The 26,600-nt window shown below is 38.9% G+C and overlaps 1 protein-coding gene across 2 annotated transcripts in view; it reads left to right on the top strand.

Annotated features, from left to right (window-relative positions):
* The window catches only part of ADAM23 (ADAM metallopeptidase domain 23), a gene marked incomplete at both ends in the record, with an annotated part of 161,763 nt that overhangs the window by 71,864 nt on the left and 63,299 nt on the right, over window positions 1–26,600 (top strand). For both annotated transcript variants that reach the window (XM_082840810.1, XM_082840809.1), the window contains one exon: window positions 16,258–16,321. In XM_082840810.1, coding sequence (XP_082696936.1) covers window positions 16,258–16,321 — 64 coding nt within the window. The remainder of the gene's footprint in view (window positions 1–16,257; window positions 16,322–26,600) is intronic.

Genomic DNA, 26,600 nt, shown 5'->3' on the forward strand with positions numbered 1-26,600 from the left:
CATTAAAATGGCGGCTTGCCATGATGAAGTAATGGCTATCCCAAGTAATGGATCTCCCCTGTTACCTCTTAATCCTCCACACTGAAGCTACAGGTGTGCTGTTACCCAACTACCATATGAGAAGCAGCTAATGGTGAATGTTAGTTTCCACTTCACTGTCAGAAATCTTTGTACTTCTGAGACATAGAAGAGTAGCTGTTATATCAAAAGCAGTTTTCTGATGAAAATTTTTTGTTGTTTTCATAAAATGATACTGCTCATTATAAAATTTAAAGTCGGTACAAAATAAATGCAAAGGAAAAGTTAAAAATTACCATTCAGAAGTAACCATTACTATTATTTGTACACTCTATTTCGTGAACTCTCTATGCATACAGATAGAAGGTGTGGTAGATAGCTTGCAAAAATGGGGTTATATTATAATAATATTTTAAATATAAATGATTACACTTAACAAAATGCAAATATAATGAATACTAAATTTAACAAAAGAAAAGAAAACAAGTGAAATTAAAGAGATGTATGAAGGTGAGATGAATATTTCTTCATAACAAGAAATGTTACTTGCTAAAAATGTCCTACCAAAGTTGTGAAGAACATTGTTTGGAGTCATCAAAAAAAAAAAAAAAAAAGACTTATTTCAACTAAATTGTATATTTGAATGAAGATAAAATGAACACATTTATACTTTTTCCACTTTCCTTCCTCACCTGTTAGTTATAATACTTTTTACATCGTCAAGGTGTATAACATTTGCATTTTGCTCAGTAACCACAATTTCCATAATAAGCATTCGTTCTTTACTTAAGGGATTCAGCACCCACTCTGAGTCCTTTTACCGTGGTTTCTCCATTCTTCCCGGATTATTTGTATTTTGCTTGACCAGAATTAACTGAAGAGTATAGGTGCAAGATAGATTTCATGAGTTCTTGAATGCTTAAAAAATATTTATTAATCTTATACTTGAAGAATAACTGGGTTGGATATGAAATTTTTGCTCTGACCTATTCAAATTCTGGGAAGAGGTATGTTGGCTCAAATTTCCCAGTATTTAGCTTCATAGTTTTTAGTAGCTTGAAATTAGGACCATTTCTCTTTATAGGGAAATGCAGTAGTTTTTTGTTCCTCTAATTTTATTCTTCTATTGTAATTTATGAGGAGTTTGTAATCCTTGTAGGAATATGAACATGGAAAAAAAATCAATGATAGTCTAAGATGGAAAGTGGGAGGGAGGGGAACATTTTCAATCTTTGGAAGTATTTTGACCATCATGTATTTCTCTTAGGTATTTATAGTGAATTTGTAGAACGGATTTATAGTGAATTTGTAGAATGGATGACTTAGTAACAATGAGGGTCTATTAACTAGGAACTTTCACTGAGTTATCCAACACTAGGTGGAGATGACTGGGGTTTGGGGTTTGTTTCAGTGACACCTGTGTTAGAATTTAGGCAACTTTAGAAAATGATGCAATGCCTAGAATCCAGATAAAAGAGCTAAAGAGGGCTTCCCTGGTGGCGCAGTGGTTGAGAGTCCGCCTGCCGATGCAGGGGACATGGGTTCGTGCCCCGGTCCGGGAGGATCTCACATGCCGTGGAGCGGCTGGGCCCGTGAACCATGGCCGCTGAGCCTGTGCGTCCGGAGCCTGTGCTCCACAACAGGAGAGGCCACAACAGTGAGAGGCCCGCGTACCGCCAAGAAAAAAAAAAAAAAAAAAAAGAGCTAAAGAGAACTGATATCCACATGCTTGTTATCTGAGCTTATGGGATAAAAAATGAGAATTATCTTTCAATTTTTTGTACAAGCTGTTTAATATCCTCTTAAAGGATAAGCAAACTAAAATTCTTTTCTAGTTAAGAATTATAGGAATGATTGCGCCTGAGGCATGGAAAAAAGGGAAAAAGCCTCATTATGTTATTACTTCACTCATCCTTTCTGATTTGGGGTTGAAGTTTAGTGTGGGTATTTAAGTTATTAGTCATCTCAAAACTGTTCTCTGGTTTTAGATATTCTTAGTCATCCAAAAAGGCTGTTAAGTGCCATTACATGGCCCTAGGATTTAAAAAATTGTGTATAAAAATAGAGATACTGATTTGACCCTCAGAGCATGCATGTGAAAACACTCCTCGAATAACCTTTTTTAGAATTATTGGATGTTTTAAATGTCTAACACTGTAATACATTGTCTTTGATGAAAAATAGGAACTCTGGAGAAGATTTTATCTTGTTGAGCAGAAACGTCTAGAAGTGGCTTGTATTGTGTAACATGAGTAGACCTTCCTATAGCTGTGACACAGGTCTTGCTTGTTCTCGGACCCACTGTTGGTGTTGTCATCCATAAATTCCACCTTCCTGTGTACAGATAAGTCTTTTAAACAATAGAAGAATGTGGGAGTGAGAAAAGGAAGATACTTGTTGGCATTACGAATTCATAAATGTGATTGTAAATGATTATCAAAACAACTGAGATTGATGTTTTCCAGCGACGTTAGTCTTGGTGATTGAAAATGAGGATTTTTTTAAAGTTAAATTTGAGTATTTCAGTGAAGGGTATAGGATGGTATCTTTTGCCACTTTATTTGGAAAGCAGTCATGTGCCATGGCAGTGCTCCCTGTGAGGTTTACTTAACCTTATACCACACACACTCTTTACTTTTTAAGTGTAGTTCAGCAGAAAATCAGTGCGTGGAAGGATCTTCTTTGCCTCACCCTCTCCTTTTCTGTTCCTTTACCTCTTTAGTCTGAGAGTTAAATATTTTGATAATAAAGTCATATATAGTTCAAATTCTGTCTGGTCTATTACATTTTGTTACATTTCTGAACTTTTCTTTTCCATACTTTGGTATCCTCCAGGAACTTCTTTTCCCTTTCTAAGTTTTATTCTTTTAATAGAAATGGACTCCCATGTGAGCACTGGCTCTAAAAGTGGCCTAATAAGCCTGCTATTTTTAGAGAAGAAGAAAGTTGCCTTTTGTTCTCTCTGTGCTTTTCACCTCCCACTTGTTCTTTAAAGTCTTTTTCCCCTCTGGTCTTAGTAGTGATAACTTTCTAATTCCAGGTGCCTTTTCCTTGGTCCATTTCTGGCTCAAGTTGTCTCGTACTCAAATTTGTCAATGTCAGAATTGGACTAGGCTCTTCTGTTTTTATTACTTACAGATATTTTGGATTCCTTTTTCTTTATTTTACTAAAATTATAAAATGTACACATAAAGGAGTGGAAATATATTTTTACAGTTTAAAGAAGAATAATAAAATGAATATTTGTATAATGCCCACCATCCCGGTTGAAATAGAACATGGCTAGTATCTTAGAAGCTCTCTGTGTGTCCCTTCACCAAAACATTTCCTCCATCCCATCCCTGGGATTGGCTTTTGACTTCATGGATACTTAGCTATAAAAAATAGAGACATGGACTTCCCTGGTGGCGCAGTGGTTAAGAATCTGCCTGCCAATGCAGGGGACGCAGGTTCGAGCCCTGGTCCGGCAAGATCCCACATGCTGCGGAGCAACTACGCCCGTGCACAACTACTGAGCCTGTGAGCCACACTACTGAGCCCCTGTGCCACAACTACTGAAGCCTGCGCTCCACAACAAGAGAAGCCACTGCAATAAATCCGCACACCGCAACGAAGAGTAGCCCCTGCTCACTGAGACTAGAGAAAGCCGGTGCACAGCAACAAAGACCCAATGCAGCCAAATAAATAAATAATAAATAAATTAATTAATTAAAACAAAAAAAAGAGAGAGACAGAAAGTAGTCTGAGTCTCAGTTTTCTTGTTGCTTCTGCCACGGACTGTCTCTGGCCTCACCTTGCCTACCTGGGGGGCTGAGCTCTGCTTGTAGGACCCTCGAGTTCCTGAGGATTCCTCTGACTAAAGTGTGATGTGCCATCTTGTCTTTTATTTCTTCTGAGTTTCCTGGACTCATCAGCCACAGAACTTGATTAGATGCTTCCTCTGTGTAGGTGGCAATACCAAGAGCTATGGATACAGCATGGTACCTGCCATGTCTGTGGGATGGTAGTTTGGAGAATCTCATTTGCTTATCTGTTGTTTACATGCTGGTGTGATCTCTAGACTCTATATGCATTTCAAGTCCTGAATATGCTCTTGGCCCAGAGTTTTAACTCTACCAGACTATTAGCTTCTGGATTTTTCTCTGAAGGTAGTCCACTCCATTTTCTATCCCTGTCGTGAATTACCAACCTTGGTACGGCTTTCTTGGATGTGAATCAGTTCACTTAGGATCTTTCTTCTTCCCCATCATCATCCCCAACCCTAAGTACTCATGATCCTTGAATATACTATTGATACGCAGTGAATTTACCACTATGGATCACATAGTTAATTGTTAGACTTTCCACCAGGGTTCTAAAAATGTCTGGTTTTAGGATTAAACTAAAAATAGTTTCTCTGAAAGAACCTAAATAGAATAGTTTCTCCTTTTTTCTGTGTCAGTCTCTCTGAGATTTGGCTGCTTCTAGAATCTTATAAAGGTTTTGCTTTTCCTCCCAACATTGAGAGGCACTTTAATGGTGACGGTGGGTAAGATTATCTACTTGGAATTAAAATTTTAAGGCAATTTAATGAAAGTTGTCTGGCTGGAGGAAAGGCCCATTTACAGAAATTGTCTTAAAACTCTGATTTATAGATTTGTTGTTCTGCTTTTTTCTACCACCACTGACTTGATTTTATTACTGGCACATTATATGTCCTAAAATAGAAGGAAGGTGTCTGTCTATACATTATTTAAAATGAATTTTAAGCGAGAATCAAGTGCAAATAACTAATGATCTGGGTAGCTTTTGAAAGATAAAAATTCAGTTTTAGTATTACGCAAAATGTCCAGACGATATAATAAAACTGGAATAGAGTAAATTACACAGCTGTAGTCACTGTTGTATACATGTCTTTCAAAATGACATCAGGTGTCATCAGATTTGCTTATCATAAGCAACTTACACAGGATAAGTTCTTATTTTTCCCTGTTTTCTTTGGTTTGCAATATCTTTATGATAAAGCATGATAGTTGATTTTAAGTTTTTGACTTATTTTTAGTTTCAACCAAGTAACAGTACTGTAATTGTGTGGTCTGATTTTCAACACACCCCTTAAACAGGTTGGTGTTTATACAATGTAGCTTTAGCAGATCTTGATCATGGCTCAGTTTAATTTCTATGTAAAAGTTTTTTGTTCTTTATTAATCTAATCTGTAGGAAGAGTTTATCACTTTCCTTCTTGGAAATTGAGGTGTTCTTTTTTGGTTGAGGTACATAGAAATATGTAGAATTAGAAAAAAAAATTATAAAGCAGCTCTTTGCAGTATAAATGGAACATGAATGCAACCATTTTTTTAGCACCATTCTGGAAACGTTGGCCTGAAGTCATCCCAATATACAGACAGTTGATTATTTGATAAAGCAGGTACCAAATATTATAGACGAGATGTGTGTGTTAACAATCCCAAGTCCCAGTTTAGCACAGCTATACTTTTAGGGTAGGAGATGATGGCAGTCACGCATTCACTATTTTAGACTTGGAAGTTTCCTTAGAGATCCTATAATCCAACAATCTTGGTTTTTGTAAGGGAGAAAACTTGTTCCACAATGTTAGGGACTTCTCGAAGGACTCAGAGACAATAAGAGTCAGGTTAGGAGTTGGATCTCCTAATTTCTGTTACCTGTTCATTCATTAATTATTTGTTTATTAATTCAACCAACAAATCGCTCCTGGGTGCCTGTTTAGTTCAGACATTCTTCCTTGACTGAGGGTATAACAGTGAGCAGAGTGAAAAAGGCCTAGTTAACACTCGAATGACCTATACTGAATCAGAAAGTCCATGCTAGTTGGAAGAAATCCCCTTTCCAAAGAAGCTACAAATTAATGGTAGCTTTTCCAATAAATTCTATAATTTTCAGAGGTCTGTTGTCATTATTTTGAAATGGTACATAACTTGGAAGAATGAAAAAATCTCTTTGGTTAGAGAAATTAGGGACATCATGACTTTTATTTTTTAAACGATTAAAGGCCCAGTGAATAATTTCTCAGTGCCATGAAATGTGCTCAGAAGCTTGAAGATCATTTTTCTAAAGTGCTAATTTAAAAAATAGGTGTCACTTTGTATAAGAGTAATTTTGTAGTGTCTTGAAGAAACCGCAAAGAAGTTCTCCTTTTCCTTCCTCCTCTTCTTCTTGCTATGTAGTGGTCTTAGCTGCTTACTGGTTTGATATTACTGCAGAACTGTGTTTCTAATTGCCACATTCTGATAATTTCATAAACATATCTAGTATTTAGAAGGACCACGGTTATCATCTCTAAAGGTCCCTGTGTTCTACGTATGAAGGATCCCATGATTGCACAGAATGTTGTTTTCTGATAAGTACAGAGAAATGACAACGTCAAATGCCTTTTCCTTTATAGGGCCGTGCAGGTTCTGTGGAGGCCTTGGGTCTCAGGTCAGCCAGCAGATACCGTACATGCTCAGACTGTGTCAACACAAGAGAAAGAAATGGTTAGGCTCCTCCTTGGTAGGGTAAAAAGGAGGAGGAGAGCACACAAAAGACAACTGTAATTGTTCTACAAAAATCTTACTCTTTACTAAAACAGCATAAAATCGCTGTTCATGCTAGTATTTGCACAACTGAATTTTAGGATAAATATCTATAATTCACAGTAAAAACATTTAAAGAAATTTTGCCATTTGCAGCAACATGGACAGACTTGGAGGGCATTATGCTAACGACGTAAGTCAGACAAAGACAAATACTGCATGGTATCACTTATATGTGGAAGCTAAAAAATACAACAAACTAGTGAATACAGCACAAAAGAGGCAGGCTCACAGATACAGAGAACAAACTAGTGGTTACCAGTGGCAAGGTGGGTCAACATAGGGGCGGGGGAGTGGGAGGTACACATTGTTGGGTGTAAGACAGTCTCAAGGATGTGTTGTACAACCTGGGTAATATAGCCCATATTTTTAATAACTGTAAGTGGAAAGTAACCTTTAAAAATTGTATAGAAATTAAAAAAATAAAACTAACTGCATTAATACAAATAAAAAAGAAATGGAAATTTTAAATAAAAATGAAATAATCTTTACTTTTTGTTAAAAATCATTTCTTTATCTAACCTTCATCTATTTTTTTTGTTTTTTGTTTTTTTTTTGCTTCTCATCCAGTCTTCAGCCATTAATTGAATGAGTGAAGGAAAGTTAAATCTACAGGTTTTCACATGTGGAAAGGCCTTTTCTTAGTGTCTTTGCTGGTCTCATGCCGTTCTCTCCTGCTGCTAACATTAATTACTTTGCAGATGGCTCTAATTGACCCAGTAAAAGAGCCAGTATCTGTGTTAAGTCCTTCTCAGGCCCTAAAGACTTTGCAGCTTCTGAAGACACAAACACAGTGCTTACTCTGAGCTCTACCAAGTGTGAGTTCCTGGTCCTAGAGTGCCCTTTCCTTCAGAAGTTCCAACTCCTCTGCTTAAATCTGTGTACTGCCTGGTCCCAATCCTGCCTTTTAAACACCATCCACCCGTGACTTATGCCCTGGCCACTAGACTTCTATCCATACCCTGAATATCCTCCCTGGCTGCACATCCTGGTTCCTGTCTATGTGACCTGCTCTTTCCTGCCTGTATTTCCCTGTCTACACTCTGTGCTGAACCTGCCCTGGCCCTGCTTTCCTGATCATCTTAGTTGAAATTAATTTTCCCTTTGGGGCAGCTTGATGGTTTACTATTTATGTTATTAGGGTACGTGCTGTCCTGTCTTATTTTAGCTGTGAGATTATAGTCACCTTGAGGGTGGGGATTGCATTTTGTTTCTTTTTCTGTCCTCACCCCAACCTCCATGTAAGGGGACAGAGGCAGCCGGGCCTGACCACTGCACCCAGCGAGGTTAGTGGTGGTTGTCAATGCCTGTGACTCTTTTCCTGGGCCTGAAATTAGTCATTAATTAATTAGTTAATTAATTCATCCCCTTCCTAAAGAGCTATGTTTCTCTTCCTTGAAAAAAATATAGCTTGTATTGTGGTTCCTCATTTTCAAAGGCAAAAGTATGTTCATTGTAAAAACTTTAGGAATTATGGGTAAACAAAGAAAGAAAATAAAAACCTTTGAAAGTTCTACAGGAAGCGATAGCCTACTGTTATATTTGTGTGTATATCTCTGCAGATTTTTTTTCTATATGTGAATATACACGTATAAACATACTTGTAAAAAGTTACCAGACAACATCATAACATTCTCTCATTAGCTTTTTTCAATGAATGATGTGAACATCTTTCCCATGTTTCCAAGCGTCTGTAATGTAAAAGCACATTTAAACCTACTCGCATCTACATCACCTGCCGAGATAGCTCTCTGTGTGTGTGTGTGTGTGTGTGTGTGTGTGTGTGTGTGTGTGTGTGTGTGTTTATTTGCTCTTGTCTAGCTATTTCCTCAGGAAACCTTTATAAGTAGCTCTTATAAGATTATAAAAACTTATGGATTTAAGGTGAACATGCTTTCAGGGATTGATGGCTATTGGTAAGTTGTCCCGTAGAAAGACATATTAATTCATTTTCCCCACAGTAATGTGTAAAGTGCCAATTTTTCTACACTCTTGCCAGATCTAGCTACTATTACTCATTTTTTATTTTCTGAACTGATGGGGGAAAATGGTCTCGTATGGCTATTTTAATTTACAGGTGTTTTATTACTAATACAATTGTAGATTTGTGTATGATTGATCACCGTTAGTATTTCTGTTTCCTTTTTTCTGTGAATTGCATTTTGTACATAATATTTTGTGAATCATCTGCCCATGTTCTTTGCCTACGTTCTGTTGGGTTGTTTGTTTTTATTTGTTTTTGTCTCCTTATGTCAAAAAATAGCAGCCCTTTGTTTTTCATATACTTGTTTTTTCTCAGTTTGCCTTGCAATTGTTTATGGTATTTTAAAATTTAACTTATGGAAATTAAAAAAACTTATATAGTCTTATCGATTATTAAAAATTATTTCTGAGTTTAAGATCATGCATAAAATGGTCTCTGCTTCTTAACATTCAACTATATTTTTATAGTAAGTTTATTTTACAATATACATTCCTTTAAAGCATATATTATTATTTGGTGTAAGATCTGATGTAGGGATCTAACTTTCCCAAAATGTTTAGTCACTTGTCCCAAACCTATTTATTCTCTTCTTTACCAATTTGAAATGTCATTATTTCCATATATTACAGTTTTTATATGACCTTGAATCTCTGGACTTTCTGTTCTGTCCTTTAGGCTGTCCATCTAATCAGGCCAGTGCTCTGTATTTCATTTACTGTAGTAGTAATATGAGGTCCTATTGTTACTCCTCTTTTGAAAAACATGTTTGGGTTGTCATAAACATTTATTCTTTAAGATGAACTTTAGAATAATTTCATCAAGTTAAACAAACTTTCTGAAATTTTGTTTGGAATTACATTAATGTTACAGAGTACATGTACATCTATACATATATGTGTAAATACCTGCATGCATAATTACGTATATAACATTTGTTGCCACTGTTGTCATTGTTAGTAGAAACTTTTCCCCTGGATTATTTCTAGGTTATTTTTGCTTGTGCACATAGAAATGTATTTTGCTTTTGCATATATATCTTATAACTGGCTATCTTACTTAATTCTTATTATTTCTGGTAGTTTTCCCATTCATTTCCTTTTTACACTTTTGACTATTTCATGTATACCTGGGAAGGATGGACACTGTATAAACAAATGTACACTTTTTCTCTATAGACTGAAAAATGAAAGAAGTAGGGAGCTCTTGTCCTGGGAGATGGCAAAAACTAGACTTGGAGGAGAGTTTTTTTCTTCGAGACAAAGTTACCAGAAGGCAAGGCTGATAATAGATCCATATCTATTTCTCTACGATTTTACTGCATGTAAAGCCTGGTTTGATAATAGTATAAACAAATATTGGGCAGATCAGAAAAGAACCTATATTAGCAATATTCAACAAACTATAATATTCATTCTTAGCTTTGAAAATGGTGCACCAAAGCATTTCAGTTCTGCATAACTGTGTTCAAAAGATATGCTATCTTTATTTGGATCCAGTTTTCCCTGTGTTTAAAATTGTTTTTGTTTCATGACATATGGGGGTAAAGTTACCCATTTGTGTGAAAGTAACTACAATTCTATCATAGAGGAATCTCAAAATTACTGGTATACTTATAGACATGCTGGCAGCCATGCTAGGAATGTGTTAAGCCACTTCAAGTGGTATGGCTTAAATGCTGGGGAGGAGAAATTAGACATCTTTTATTTTTGTGTAAGTAAAAATGTCTCTATTGACGCTACTTCCTCAGAGAGGAACTCATATTTGGCTCCTCTTATCGGCTGATCACGTGGGGGTCCTCAGCTTTTACATCACCTCAAGTTCATCCCTTATTTCTCCCCTAATTCCTCTTCTCTCTACTGCCCTATCTATTAACTTGCAGCCCTGCCTATGTTTCCTATTCTTAATATATTTGAGTGTTCTTCACTGTATTATGGTGCATGGGCCATCACTTATGAGTCCCTACACGTTGAAGTACTGCAACCTCTTATGTGGTTTAGGAGCTCATTAAATTCCTGTCGTGACCCTCAAAGAAGCGTACATCTCTACAAGCTGCCTGTGCTAGGAGTAGTCTCCACCTCCAGCTCTGTTCCTATGAAATATGCCCACATTCCCCAGCCCTTGCCTACCATGCCATCTTTGTTTGACTTAACACAAAGCCTCAATTCAACCTATAATTACTTTCACCCACTTAATGTATCATTTCTACTCTCTTAAATCTCAACCCCTCCATGTCTACAATCTTTGAACACAGCTTTAAAACTCTTATTTTATTGTCTACACTCAAAGGAGTGTATATTTCCTAGCTGAAATAATTTTTGGCATACAAATTATTTTAGGTGGGATGAGTCTAACTTTTTCTTAAGACTTGAGAGAAGTGGTGGTTGAAGAATCATCTTACTTTTTAAGTCTGTTGTGTTCAAAAAGGAAAGAAGGGTTTCCCTGGTGGCGCAGTGGTTGGGAGTCTGCATTCCGATACGGGGGACACGGGTTCGTGCCCCGGTCCGGGAGGATCCCACATGCCGCGGAGCGGCTGGGCCTGTGGGCCATGGCTGCTGAGCCTGCGCGTCCGGAGCCTGTGCTCCACGGCGGGAGAGGCCGCGGCAGTGGGGGGCCCGTGCGCCGCAAAGGGAAAAAAAAAAAAAAAAGAGGAAAGCAATGTAAGGAGAGTAGGATAATAGTAAAGTTACAAGCTTCTGCTTGTATGAATGTACTAGTTTAAATTCTGTGTCTCTCCTCATTACAACTTAGAGTAATTATTTAATGAATTAAAATAGTTATGTGTATAAAAGGAAAAACGTGAAGCTTCTAGTGGGAAGAGGGGGCAGGCGTGGTCCAACGCTGTCATCCTTGCTGCCCCATGAAGTTGAGAATCTCCATAGTGCTCAGCACTTTTTGTCACTAAATGAATGAATGTGTTACCACGCCAGATCCTTGGACTCTTTAATCAACAGAAATTGGTAAGAGGGCAGATGACCACATCTTGTGGTCCAATGTTTGCCATTCCTAATAGTCTTCCTTAGAGCTCAAGGCCCTGTTCTCTATGTCGTCTCATTCTGAACAATTTAATTTGCTTGATTAACCCACTCACAGACTGCCATGACCGGGATTGTCCAAAAGAAGGAATATAGTTCTTTCTTTAAAGTAAGGGATTCAAGTTATCGTCCAAAAAACTAGAAGTCATTCACTCTTCTTGGTTAATGGCTTTTCCAGGCACTAGGGATTCTTGATAAGTTACTTTTCCAATTACTCAGATCCTTGGCTTTTCCATAATGAGCCTCCTTGGTGGAATGTACGCTATAAACTTTTGGAGTTTTGCCCACCTGACTATTCATGTACCTTCTTTCATTAGACACATAAATCTCAAACTCAAGGACTACAACAAATATTTGTAGAGGCAAAACTTCTCTCTTTGTGTGATTTTCCAATGCCTAGATCTTATAGAAGTCCTCTTTGTATATTTGCTGATGATTCTGAAATTCTTTGAACATAAATTTCTAAAACTTTTTTTGTGATAGATGCTGGAATTAGAAACATTTAGACCATGTTTTAATAGTAAAGGTGAAATCTGAGAATTAACTCTGTAATATTTTGTCTCTTACCCACATTATGGTCTAATGTCATTTGAGTGGCTTTCCTAGGAAGCTCTTCTCCAGTCAAGATGTAGGAACCTAGGCTGCATTCACCTTGTAGCTATGCCATCTAGGGCATGTGGCTTCCAGGGCATGTGACTGCCAGGGTTCCAGGGAAGAGAGAGCTTGGATAATCAAGCATGGATTTTAATGGTCAAACTGGAAGAATAGATATTACTTCCCCCCATATCTCATGAGCCAAAATTCAATCTCTTGACCCCAACCTAACTGCTCTGAAAGCTGTGAAATATAGTCTTACTGTTCTAGGAAGGGGAAGATGAAATGGGATTTGGTGGACACTCAGCATTATTTCTGCCACAGTCCCCTTCATTGACCTGACTCTTGGCTCATTGGCCATGTTTTAATGGTCTTGCCATTCTCCTGCTCTTGGAGTTCAGCATCATTAAGGTGCTTATACTTGTTCTTCATATGCTGAGTAAAATCACATTGTCTAGTTCAAGTTCTTTTCACTACTTTTGTGATGCAGATTCACCATGAAGGCGGTGAGCAAGAAGGTTCCGTAACAATAATCAAAAGAGAATTTTCTTATTCCAGTTCTTCCACTCTCTTTCACCTTGCTTTGAACTTCCATCCTACATTTATCTCCTTACCTCCCAAGGCCACCTCTCTTTCACCAGATAACCTGCATGAGACGGACTGTAGTAGCTGGGGTGTATAGCTTTCCTGTAACTTAAATGACTAGAAAAAGGATGTTTATTTCAGAACTTAGAATGTTCAGAAATTCCTTTTCATCAGTCCTCCCAAGTTATCAGACAACTCAGAACCAAACACCCAACTGGCTGATCAAGAAAGTACAATGACTATTTATACCCGGGACCGTAATTGCTAAATAGATCAGTATTGGCATGTTAGAACATTGTATTTTCAACAGGAAGTTCTACTAGGGAAACTACAGAGAGCAGACGTGGAGGAAGGGCCTTGGAGAACATCTGCAGGCGGAGATTGCCAGACAACTCATCTTCAGGCCTACAGAGATACAGATGACCTGTTCCTTTTCTGCAGGGGGGAGCTGGAGACACACCACCACACGATTAGCTATTCAGTTCTTCCTTTCTAGGGTTAACTTGCCCCTCACTGAAAAGTCTCATTTATGTAAAGTCAAAATTACATTAAGACTTTTGTAATTAGATTACATTTCAGTTGACATTAATTCACTTTCAGGAAGATTACAAATAATATTCTAGAATGAGATGGTGAATCTCATACATTTGTACTGATTTGCTTAGTTTCAGTTTCAGAGAGTTGCATTCTTCATCCCCACTTCCCAGCACATGGTATGGGCCTGGCGTATAGTGGATGTTGCTAGATGTTTGCTCACTCAGCAAATGTTGATTAAGCATCTGCTATGCACTAGGCATTATGCCAGGTGCTGGGGACACTGTGATAAGTGAAAGAAACAGTTTTAAGGGAAGAATGGTCAGACAGGAGGGAAGAATGGTGCAAATGGGGATGCGGTGCTATTTATAGGAGGTGGGAGAGTAGAGTGTCTCTGTGAAAGGGAGGATATGGTCTTATGTCTGTCCTATCTCTGTCTGTCCTAGAAAAGTAGCTATTTTTCTTCTTTAAGATTCTCAGGGCTTCCCTGGTGGCGCAGTGGTTAAGAATCCGCCTGCCAATGCAGGGAACACGGGTTCGAGCCCTGGTCCGGGAAGATCCCACATACCGCGGAGCAACTAAGCCCGAGCGCCACAACTACTGAGCCTGTGCTCTAGAGCCCGCGAGCCACAACTACTGAAGCCCGCGCACTACAACTACTGAAGCCCACGTGCCTAGAGCCCCTGCTTCGCAACAAGAGAAGCCACTGCAATGAGAAGCTTGCGCACCGCAACGAAGATTAGGCCCCGCTCACCGCAACTAGAGAAAGCCCGCATGCAGCAATGAAGACCCAACACAGCCAAAAATAAATAAAATAAAATAAATAAGTTAAAAAAAAAAAGCTTCTCAAATGCGGGAGATATTAGAAATAGGTACGTCCATGGTGGGGAAAAGGCCCTTGAAAAGATAGAAATACGATAATTAAAGTGACCTTTATCCGTTTGGTAGTTAATGGTTAGAATATTTTTATCTGCTTTTGTAATTACAAACAAAAGTAGGGGTCTAAAATACCTTGTTTTCAACTGTTAGACATGCTCCAGTGATGGTGTGGTTGAGAATTTTGAAAATAATGAATGACCTGTAGAGAGAGGTAATTAAAATGCAGTTAGTGCAACCTCTGTGCCTCTTGGTGTTGCGGAAAGATTCCTCAGAGAAATGCTGCCAACAACAACCCTGTTTATATACATTCGCAGTGCTGACTTCATTAACTAGAGCTGAAAGAATTTTCTGTATCTTCTCAGGTGTTCTCAAGTATAGAGAGCTAAGAACTCTCATTATTTTTACGATTATTGAGATCTTGAAAAGGGAATGAGTAGACGTACCATAATTAGTTTCAAATGTAGAATCATCAGTAGACACACATTTGATTAGTAATTTCAGTAGGAAAACCTGTCCAAGGTACAAGCACCTGCTTTATTTCCATGTTGTAAAGGTTGTCCTTCTGCTCACACAGGAAACCAGGCTGGACCAGGCACACACGTGGCTCCCAGTTATTCTGTTGACTGGGTCCAAGCCTCCTCCAGCCCTCCGCACTGGGTCATTTTAGAACCACATCAGGTGCAGTTCTCAAAATGATGTGAAATCATTGGGTCCTCCCATCCTTCTGTTAAAGAAGCAGTGTCAAGTTTTCCTAATAAGAAAACCTACTACTCGGCAGAATTATACAAAATAGAATGTCAGAGCAAGAGGGACCTGAGGCATCGTCTGCTCCAACCTTTTTGCAGAAGAGGAAATCTAGGCCTAAATGCAGGGCACACATCCAGCTCATCGTAGAACCTACTGTTGTTCTTCAGTTACCATTAGGGTTAAATGGGTTCTACCTTTATAGTCCTTAGAACAGTGGCTGGGATGTAGTAAGTGTTCAGTCCATGTGAGTGATCTCTTATAATCATTATTTCTAGTGGCAGAGCCCAAACAGGAACCCGGATGCCCTAACAATCCAGAGCTGCCTCGGAGGCACATATTCTCATTTCCCACATTGTATAGGGAGAAATGTGTTGGGAGAAGCTGAGTTAAAAATAGTGACGGCCGCAGTGCCCGTTACTGGGCACATCCTCAGCGCTGAGTTCTCATGTGGATGCTTTCATTTAATCCTCTTGGTGTGTATGAGATTCACACCCTTTGTTGTCTCCAACATAAAGGCTGAGTTGGGTAACTTGCCCACAGTCACACTACTAACGAGGAGCTGGGCTAGGTTTTAAACCCCACTCCGACTTCACAGTCTATATTCTTAACTGTTATTCTTTATTCCAGGAGTTAGCAAACTATGGCCCGTGGGCCAGATCCAGCATTCCTGTTTTTGTACAGACCTCAAGCTAAGAAAGGTTTTTACACTTTCAGATGGTTGAAAAAAATTAAAGAAGAAAAATTTCCTGACTGGTGAAAATTATGTGAAATTCAGATTTCAGTGTCCCTAAATGAGGTGCTGTTGGAACACAACCATACTGCCTGTGGCTACTTATGTGATAATACAGCAGAGTTGAGTAGTTGTTATAGAGACCCTGTGGCTTGAAAAGCCTAAAATATTTTCTATCTGGTCTTTTCTCTGTACTCTTCCTCAACGATTGTTTTGAGATTCCAATTGTTTAGAGCGTAACTGTGGGATTTATATAGAGCCTGTCTTCTCCCGTTACCTGCCTTTTTGTTTGTTCCATATTAACATATCAATCAAATGATGAATGGGTGTATAAAAGGAGTTCATCTTTAAATTATTTGTATTTTATCTTCTTTAACAGACGGAGGAATGATTTGTTGCTGGATAACATTTGAGGCTCTTGATGATAACCTGTTCTGTCCTTACTGTGGACTGGAGTGCTTTGCGGCTTACAAGGCTCTCACATCCATTTATTGAGCTGGTTATTTTTAAACCTCCAAGTGTCTTAGATGTGGAAATCACTCTATTTTCTTTCCTTTGTAGTGGTTTGCTGTCTTCTGATTATGTGGAGATTCACTATGAAAATGGGAAGCCACAGTACTCTAAGGTATGGTCAATAGCACATGGACATCCTGTAGTATAAATATACTTAATCATAGAACTGTTCAGTGCACACTTCATTGTTTTGTTGTCTATCTCACTAAAATCCTCTGGCCTCTTATACAAGGCTATTATTTTTAAATTTAAAATAAGTTTAGGAGAAATTGATTAAAATTTACAAATGTTTGAGATAACGTTAGAGACTCCAGCCAATAAAGAAATGATCATTGTTCTGGTTATACATACAGTATCTTATGTAAGTGAATGGTATCGAGAGCTCTCCAGTTCCATGGCAGCACTAGGCTCATGGGCAGAGAAATTGAATGATCAGACTGGGTGGGCTGTTAGAGTGGCTGTTTAGTCCAAGGGACCTTGGTACCCATGAAAGGCAGAGGACAGATGGGGAAAGGAAGATGTCGGGAACATTCTCCCTCTCAATCTTCACAACAATTCTCTGAGGTGGGTATTATTATTCCTGTTGCTCAAAGGAAGAAATTGAAGTGGAAAGAGGAAACATAAGCCTTCTCAGGGCCACCAAGCATTGTAATATAAATGCAGTGGGGTGCTTGATTTCTTTCATTTGGAGGTTAACTGTTCTCTTCCTGGAAGATCAATAAGGAAAAGTGAGTTTAGATTAAAACAAGAGAGAGAGATTACTTGTATGTAAGGAACACAGTTGCTCTCCACCAGTCAGGGTGAAAATCCCTGGAATGGCTGCATCCAGAGATTTGTAAGAAGGCCACAGAGTGCCGTTGAGCCTAAGCAACGTCCATGGGTGCCATGGGAATGGGACACAAACAGGGAAACAAACAAGGGGGGAAACATTGCTGGGTTGTTTCCTGGATTGCTAATGAGCACTGGCACAGAAGCGGACCTTTCATGTGTGGGTTTGTTGGGTTGTACAGTCTGGTAACCTGGGCTTGTCAGTCTGATAACCTCTTAACAAGTATTTATAGGTGGTATGAACTGAGATTACTGCCATGAGGGGTCATGGCATTTCTCCGGATTTATAACTGTCCAACTAACAGTTGGGATGTTTGTAGTTTGATGTGCGTTCCAAACCTTTGAATTTTATGCCCTAGATTAAGAACTTCCGTCTATTATTCTTACTAGTCTGTCAGTTCTCGCCTTAGGCTGCATCTGGGGGGTTGTTGAATCTCCTTAAAAGTTAATGCTGTGGAAAGTGAACAGAAAAGCTAAATCAAGCACGGGAACAGCGCTGCCTGGCATTTGTACGAAACAAAGCTTCTGTCAGCTGTGCCAGTGCTGTGAGCACTGCAGGTGCTGAATCATGAGTCTGGAGAAGAGAAGATTGCCTGAGACCTTTACAGACTCAGCAAATGAACCACCTTTGCAGGCTTCGGTAACCTGATCCAAACTTCTCACAAGAAGGTTTTTTTTTTTTAAAGAAATGAAATTGGTAATTGGCCTTTAGAGGTCATTTGAGGTCCCAAATGGAGGGACCTTATCATGAATAATACACATCAAATCTTGCATCAGTTGTAACTAAAACTTAAAACAAAGGGTATTTTAACTCTGACAAAAGAGGTGTTCATTGCAGTTTGTTTTTGTATTCATTGCTTTTTTCTTATTTATGACCCATTTTCTCCAAACAGTTTATATACCCAAACCTACTTGCTTTATATGTGATGAATGAATGGTAACAGTCTGTTTTTTATGTGTATGTATCTATATAAACACTCTAAAACCTGAGATGATATGGTACACATTATCCTGTGGGAGAATTTTTTAACCTAACAATATTATAAACATTTTAGCATTCATTAAAAATTCTTCTAAACTTTTATTTTTAAAAAGTGTATCATATTGTTTCCAATTCATTTGCTATAATTTGTTTAATCCCATAATGATGGACATTTAGATTGCTTCTACTCTTTCACTGTACAAATAACTTTAAGGAAAGGCCTTCCAGATACATTTTGAACACTTCTTTAATAATTGATTAAGGATTAATTTTGAGAATGGAATTTTCTGGGTTGAAGAGTTGGTATAGGGCTTCCCTGGTGGCTCAGTGGTTGAGAGTCCGCCTCCCGATGCAAGAGATGCGGGTTCGTGCACCGGTCCAGGAGGATCCCGCATGCCGCGGAGCGGCTGGGCCCGTGAACCATGGCCGCAGAGGCTGCGCGTCCGGAGCCTGTGCGCCGCAACGGGAGAGGCCACAACAGTGAGAGGCCCGTGTACCGAAAAATAAACAAACAAACAAAAAAAAAAGAGTTGGTATATTTTTAAGGCTTTTGCTACATATTGAGAGTTTTTTTTTCTGAAAGTTTGTATAAATTCATGCTTCTACTACCAGTACATACACATTTTTAAAAACATGTTTTTAAACTTCACATTGCCTTCCATGTTGTTTAAGAAAATCTTTGTATCAAGTCCCAGAAAAGAAAAGCAGTATGTAAGAATGGTTAGATTAAATAAACCTGTTTTTACACCCGTGCGACCTTTCTTCCGAAGATCTCAAACTATTTAGACAAAAGTACATGTGTGGGAAAAAAAAAAAAAAAAAAGTACATGTGTGTGCACATGCACACACACACACACACACACACACACCATTATTCACATGACTAGGGAGGAACAGAATCACTAATAGGCTACTTGGCTTTGAAGTGAAATCTGAATGTGGATGTTTAAAATATTCTGGGAATTAGAGTCGAACAAAATGATGAACCACACTTAGGAGGAACCTGTCTAGGTCTTCCCATATCACAGCTATGAAGCCCCTACCTAGTTCCCACTTCTAGTTAAGAAGAGGCTAAAGTCTTAGGCTTTTACTTTTATTGGATGAAAGTGGGCTAAATGGGTTTCTTTCCTTGTGAAGCAAATATAGGAACTGGAGAGATCAGCAGATTAGGTAGGCAGTATAGAATAGGTGCCAGGTATTAGTAAATGCACATGGAAGAACTTTCCTCGTGCACCAACAGAGCGATAGCTTTTTTTTTTGCGGTATGCCCCCCACCCCCCGACTACCGTGGCCTCTCCCGCCGCGGAGCACAGGCTCCGGACGCGCAGGCCCAGCGGTCACGGCCCATGGGCCCAGCCGCTCCGCGGCACGCGGGATCCTCCCGGACCAGGGCACGAACCCGCGTCCCCCGCATCGGCAGGCGGACTCCCAACCACTGCGCCACCAGGGAAGCCCGAGCGATAGCTTTTGTTAGAGTTCCTAACACAGTGCTTTGCACACAGTATGTGACAAAACAACTTTGTTGGTCAACTTTGTTGATGAAACTATTAAAAATAAGTTAATTTTTAGTGTGTCAGTTCTTCTAAAGGAGTTAGGCATCAGTATGATGGTATAATAGTTATTTTCAAATTTAATATATTTCTGTTAAATCCCTTTTAGGTGAACCATTAACTTTAAATGCCTACTAATACTTTGGTTTCTCTTTTTATGAAAAGAACTGCCACCTGGCCAACAGTGTATGACTGAATAGATAGATACAGTACTTCTGTCCCTACTTCCCTTTATTACTCTTCATCCTTATTAAGGGGTGAGGAAATCGTCCTTTCCTAGCTCTGTTTTCTCACCCTGGCTTCTTCCTGTCCCCTTGCTCCCTCTTGCCCAGGGAAAGAAGAGTGACTTAACTGGTGGGAAGGAGCTGGGCACGGCTACATAGTCCTTTCCTCCCTTTTTTGGGTGAGATCCACCTCCCTACAGGAAGGGCACATTTTCTCTACTTGTTCTCAGTTGTGCAGTGGCAGCCCTTGTGGGTGTGGGTGGGTTGGGGGAGGGTGTTGGTTATCGCATGTTGTCTGTGCCTTGGTGGGTAAGTCTGGCTAACTTAGGCGGCAGCATTAGTAGGCCCACTGGATTCTCAGCTGATCCTCTCCTCCATGTAGCAACACTAAAATTGAAGGTGATATTTTGATCCCTATTTTACCTGTGTCACTCTCTCATTTGATTTTAAACTTGGATGGGTACCACTTCACACCCTCTAGTATGGCTACAACCAAAACCATGGACAATAGCAAGTGCAGACAAGGATCTGGAGAACTGGAGCCCTCATATACTGTTGATGGGAATGGAAAATGGTGGATCTGCTCTGGAAAATAGTTTGACAGGTCCTCAAGAATTTAAGCATAGAATTATCTTGTGACCCAGCAATTCTACATCTCGGTATATATCCAAGTGAATTGAAAATGTTATGTCCAAGAAAAAATTTGTACATGGATGTTTATAGCAGTGTTATTCGTAATAGCCAAAAAATGGAAACAAACTGAATGTCCATCAGTTGGTGAATAAATAAACAAAACGTGGTATATTATTCAGCTATAAAAAGGAATGAAGTACTGATTGATACATGCTACGACATGGATGAATCTTATAAATATTATGCTAAATGAAAGAAATTAATTCCAAAGGACCACATATTATGTGGTTCCATTTATTTGAAATGTCCAGAGTAGGGAAATTCATAGAGACTGAAAGTACATTAGTGGTTGCCAGGGGCTGGGGGAGGTTAGGGAGGTATAAGGAGGAATGGGGAATGACTGCTAATGGGCAAAGGATTTCCTTCTGAGGTAATGAAAATATCCTGGAATTAGAAAGTGGTGATTGTTACACTACCCTGTTTTAATATACTAAAAACCACTGAATTATACTCTATAAAAGAGCATCTCAAAATAAAAAACTTCTCAAGTAGGTAATGGGAGTTTATTTACCCACTGTCTCAACAAACATAAATCCTCTGGTCCTTTCAGATTGGTCTTGTCACTTAGGCTCATGAAGAAGCCATTCTTATTATCTATTAAACAGATATTGATTTCACTCACTCTGATCTAGTCACTGATCTAGGAGCTGGATGTGCATTAGTGAACCAAGCAGACAAAAATCCCTGTCCTTGTGGGTTCTATATTCTATTCTCGCCTTTGTTCTTTTGTCCTTTTAATCACGTCGCCCTCCTAGAATGTTTTTTATGCTTTCCTTATCAAATCATTACCATGGTTCAGCTCAAGCTCACTTCGTCCATGAAGGCTTCTTGGCAGGGACTGTTGTCAGAGGGTATGGGCTTCTGTGGGCAAGGCTCCTGACTGGGAGGCTAAAAAAATTCCCCAGGAAATCAAGAGAGCAGACCACACTGGCTCCTCACAAAGCTATTTTAAATTTGAATAGTGTGATTTGTGTGAACTATTAAAAATGTATGTAGCATTAAAATATATATAGTACAGCCAAACTTCTCATACCTGAACATGTTTTTCCCCTTGAGTTTAATGAAGGTAAATAATTAAACAGGTGTTGAGTTCTCAAGTTGTCCAATTCTCTGAAATGTTTTTTGTATCCTTTTTCTGTAGTATTCAAATTCAGGTACATGTGTCCCATTATCGATTTTTTTATTTTTTTATTTTTTATTTATTTTTTTTTTTTGCGGTACGCGGGCCTCTCACTGCTGTGGCCTCTCCCGTTGCGGAGCACAGGCTCCGGACGCGCAGGCTCAGCGGCCATGGCTCACGGGCCCAGCCGCTCCACGGCATGTGGGATCCTCCCGGACCGGGGCACGAACCCATGTACCCTGCATCGGCAGGCGGACTCTCAACCACTGTGCCACCAGGGAAGCCCCCCATTATAGTTTTTTAAAAAAATTTAGTTTTAGCTGTGCTGGGTCTTTGTTGATGCACGTGGGCTTTCTCTAGTTGTGCTGAGCGGGGGCTACTCTTCGTTGCAGTGCACAGACTTCTCATTACAGTGGCTTCTCTTATTGTGGAGCGCGGGCTCTAGGCACGTGGGCTTCAGTAGTTGTGGCACGTGGGCTCAGTAGTTGTGGCTCGTGGGCTCTCGAGCACAGGCTCAGTAGTTGTGGTGCACGGGCTTAGTTGCTCCGCGGCATGTGGGCTCTTCCTGGACCAGGGCTTGAACCCGTGTCCCCTGCATTGGCAGGTGGATTCTTAACCACTGTGCCACCAAGGAAGCCCATAGATTTTTAAAAACAGTTCTTTTTTTGAAAACAGCCCAATGATCTATTAAATAGATTGATATATCATGCTGGTTGACAAGTTTGAAGTATTTAAAAATATGCATATAGAATAAACACTTGAGTATAGTGTCAGAGTTTTTAATTACCATATTCAGAACCTGGAATATCATAATATACACATTTGTGAGATGTGGCCTGTGGAGTTTCTTTTCAAATGTTTATCCAGATGTACAGGAGTTGATTGAAAACATCAGTGCCTGGTCACCATGAATGCCCAGGTTTATGAGGGTTTCTTAAGCAATGAAGATAACAAGAATTGGCTGATTGAACTTTACTGAAGCAGATGAGATAATTAAACAGACACAAAGGTGGGGCAATTTTAAAATAAATTATATTGAAACGATAGATTCTGTTTCCAATAGGTTCTATTTAAAATAAGTAAAACCAAAGGGGAAGGTGGAGGAGTATGGGGTTAAAATATACACACTACTATATATAAAACAGATAACCAACAAGGACCTACTGTATTATAGCACAAGGAACTATACTCAATATCTTGTAATAACCTATAATGTAAAAGAATCTAAAAAAGAATATAGATAGATAAACTGAATCACTTTGCTGTATACCTGAAACTAACACAACATTGTAAGTCAACTATATTCCAATTTTAAAAAAAGAACAAAAAAAAGTGAAAAAAATAAAGTGAGTAGAATCAAATCATTTCTGTCATTCAGTCAATAATACCAGGGAGCCAAATCTTTTTTTCCCTCACGAAATTATCACTAGACTCCCAGAGCTGTTACTCATCTGATTAGGAAATGTGTTAAAGGATGCACATGACTTCGATGTTTCATTATTTGCGGGAGTTGCCTGATGGTTTCCAATGGGGTTGTTTGAGCGTTACCTGGCTTGTGGGATTTTATGTGGAAGTGGTGGGCTGAGAAAGTTGGGGAGCACACTTGCTAGGATTTTTAAGTTCCTTTGACTACCCAGTAATCTTCATTTATTAGATGTTCCATTTTTGTTGACTATAAGTAACTGACTGACAGTTTTTGATCTGAAAACGCTGATGCCCATGGAGGCACACATAGACTTGTGTCGTGTGCTGAGTGAGCCCTTTTTGGTTCTCCTGTCTGCCGTTTGCCTAGTCACAGATCTGTGATCCACTCATTAGTGGTGATCTCGAAGGGTCTGGCCAGCACTCTTGAACTGTCTGAGGCCTTCCTGATTGGAGAAAGAAACACTGGAGCCTGAAGTTGTGGGATTTAGTTTGGCTTTTTGCTGTCTTTGGCAGAGCCTTTTAGCACTTTGTGAGTGTCTTCCTATTTGTGCATAGAGATAGCAGTTACAGTGAGACAGTGAGTGTTCCAGATAGCTGGCTCCTTGGGTGGAGACACCCCCAGAGCTGACTACTCAGTGTCTTCGTTAACGAGGCCCTCTGCAAGGGGCCCTTCTGCAGTGACCCGCTCCTGTCATCCTGATATCCAAGAGGGAATACGTCTTCTTAACGGGGATTTATTTAATATGAAATACCCGAAGATGTTACTTTGTAGTGGTGTTAACAAAATGCTGCATAATCCGGAGAGTTGCCAAACAGTATTTTTCTGGTAATGCTTTCTCAAACACTTGGTATAAATTTAGCAATAAGAAACTCAGAAAATCCTCTAATGCTACTAATACTAACACTAAATTAGAACTGCCAAATTGCTTATAGTGCTTAATGTAATCCCACAATTTAGATACTAAAGCTTTCTTATGATAAACATCAGGGATTAGATGTTACCACAAATATCATTTAAAGTCGAGAAAATATGGTGATCCACAACCAGATATACAGTGAACCAAACAGTTCCCTTCAGATAATATTCTGCCTTAACTCAAACAGGTACCAATGACCTTTATACTGAGAGAGCATCAACCTTCGGCAAGTGAATGAAACTGAAATCTAAGAAAGGACTTGGAAATATTTTCTGGGGGGAAAAAGATTGTGTGTAGGAAAATCTAAAAAACAGAGCTCTTCTTAGAAAGGTCAAATAAATATGACAGTGTTTGCTGTGTACTTCTAACAATCACCCGACCTAAGATAGCCTTTTGGTGTGACACAAAGTGCTAAATAACTGGTTTGATGGAATTTACAGTTACCTATGGTTGTTTTTAGAATCATGGGAAGAGTCTGAAATGTAATTGCCGAGTATCGACCTGGATTCTCAAATTACTGAAATGTGTGATACCATTTGTGCTTATAAGTTCCAGAGTTGAAAATGCAAATAGAACTTGGCATATTATATAGAAGTCATTATTTATATACAGAGTTGCTCTTTGAGAATGGAAAAGCAATCCTTTACAAAATAGTAAAAATATTAGAATACCAATTTTAGAAACCAACATTGAAAGTGTGTATTATAGTTACTAAAAGGAAACAAACTGAGTTGGTTGGGGAGTGGTGATTTGATGTGTGGGTGAACCCCTTTAGGTACTTAAGTAGCCTCTGAGGCTATTGTAATACACTTTAATAAGCAGTGATCAAGATAAATGTAAATCATTAATAAAAAGTCAAAGTCAGTATTCTCTTTAAGGAATTTGTGATTAACGTATACACACTACTGTATATAAAATAGGTAACCAACAAGGACCTGCTGTATAGCACAGGGAACTATATTCAATATTTTGTAATTACCTATATGGGAAAAGAATCTGAAAAAAAATGAGATATATATGTATGTATAACTGAATCCCTTTGCGATACACCTGAAACTAACACAACATTGTAAATCAACTATACTTCAATATCAAATAAATAAATAAATAAAAGAAAACAAAGAGGAAGCTTCTGGTTAGGCAATGTGGATTCAGTGCTTATATTTATCTCAATTTCCTGATAATAAGCCACTCAAATAACAGTTAAGGAATTTTAAAAAGGGTGTAAACAAGGATAAAGACAAGAGAAGAGATGACAGCTGATCAGAGGTGTCCGTAAAATTGTAGGTGATAGAAAGCAGATGGATGAGGGTTTTTTCTTGCTTTGCTAAGTTCCACTGGGACAAAACCAAGCAGAACAAAGCCAGCTTGTGTCTCTGCACCCAGAAAGCCCCAGGAATTGAAGGTGCCAGAAAACAGAAAGATTGGTTGAAAGTCTCCATAGAGAAGGTACTAAATTCCTGATCTTCTCCTTACCCCAGATAGACAGGCAGCCATTCCTTCTCTACTCTGGTAGAAGAGCTCAGCTTGTAGAGAAAAATGGAAAGGCGGGGGGTTATCAGAGAAATAACTGATGCACTTCCCAGAACTGAAGTGCATGCATTTTCCTTTTTTAAATATTTTAATGGATATATCATTTATTACCTGCACTGCCACAGGCTCAAATATGTTTCATGAGGAGTCTGAGTTGGTTTTTTTTTAATTTTTATTTTATATTGGACTACAGTTGATTTACAATGTTGTGTTACTTTCCGGTGTACAGCAAAGTGATTCAGTTACATATATTATACATGTATCCATTCTTTTTCAGATTCTTTTCCCATATAGATGATTACAGAATATTGGGTAGAATGCATTTTCTTGATTCAAAGGTGCCACAGAGTGCCCAGTGCAATCAGTAAGCAAAGTCCCCACTGAGGCACATCCTGAGATTTTGTGAAAACGGGTGTGAATAGAATTTCCTACAGTCTTCTTGAAAGGGGAAAAATAGATTGTATAGACAGCGTCAACAATTAGAATAATTTCCAGTTCTCAACAGCAACATTAGAAGCTTGAAGACTGTGCACAATTCCTTTGAAATGCTGAGAGAAAATAATTGTCTATCTAGAATTCTCTACCCACCCACAAGATCAATCTAGGGTGAAGATAGAAAAAGGGGTTTCAAACATGCAAATTCTCATCAAATTTATCTTCTACAAACACTTTTTCAACAAATTACCAGGGGATGTATACCTCCAGGAAAGGGGACCATGAACAGAGGAGACATGGGATCTAGGATTCAATACAGAAAGGGGACAAAGGAATTCCCAGGATGATGCTACAGACAAGTCCTGTAAAGCAGCTGTGCATCAGGCCCAGCAGGAGGGTGAAGCAAGAGGGGTGTCTCCAGGAACAAAACGATGTGATAAATTACCTGATGTGCTTGACCATACTTAGAAGAGTTATAGATAATGTTTTAGATAATAGGGTCTATGTACGTGCTAAATACATGGAAAACCAAAGAAGAAAATAAAAGTTCTCGAAAAAATTTAAAATGGCGCAAAAAAGACGATGTAATCAGAGTGGCACAACTATGAACAATATGTGCATAGTCATAATACAAACACTAAATATCAATTTAACCAAAAGACTGTGATGTGTGTTGGAATGTAT

The sequence above is a fragment of the Leucopleurus acutus genome, assembly GCF_964270905.1.
Source record: "Leucopleurus acutus genome assembly, chromosome: 6".
Taxonomy (NCBI): Eukaryota; Metazoa; Chordata; class Mammalia; order Artiodactyla; family Delphinidae; genus Leucopleurus; species Leucopleurus acutus.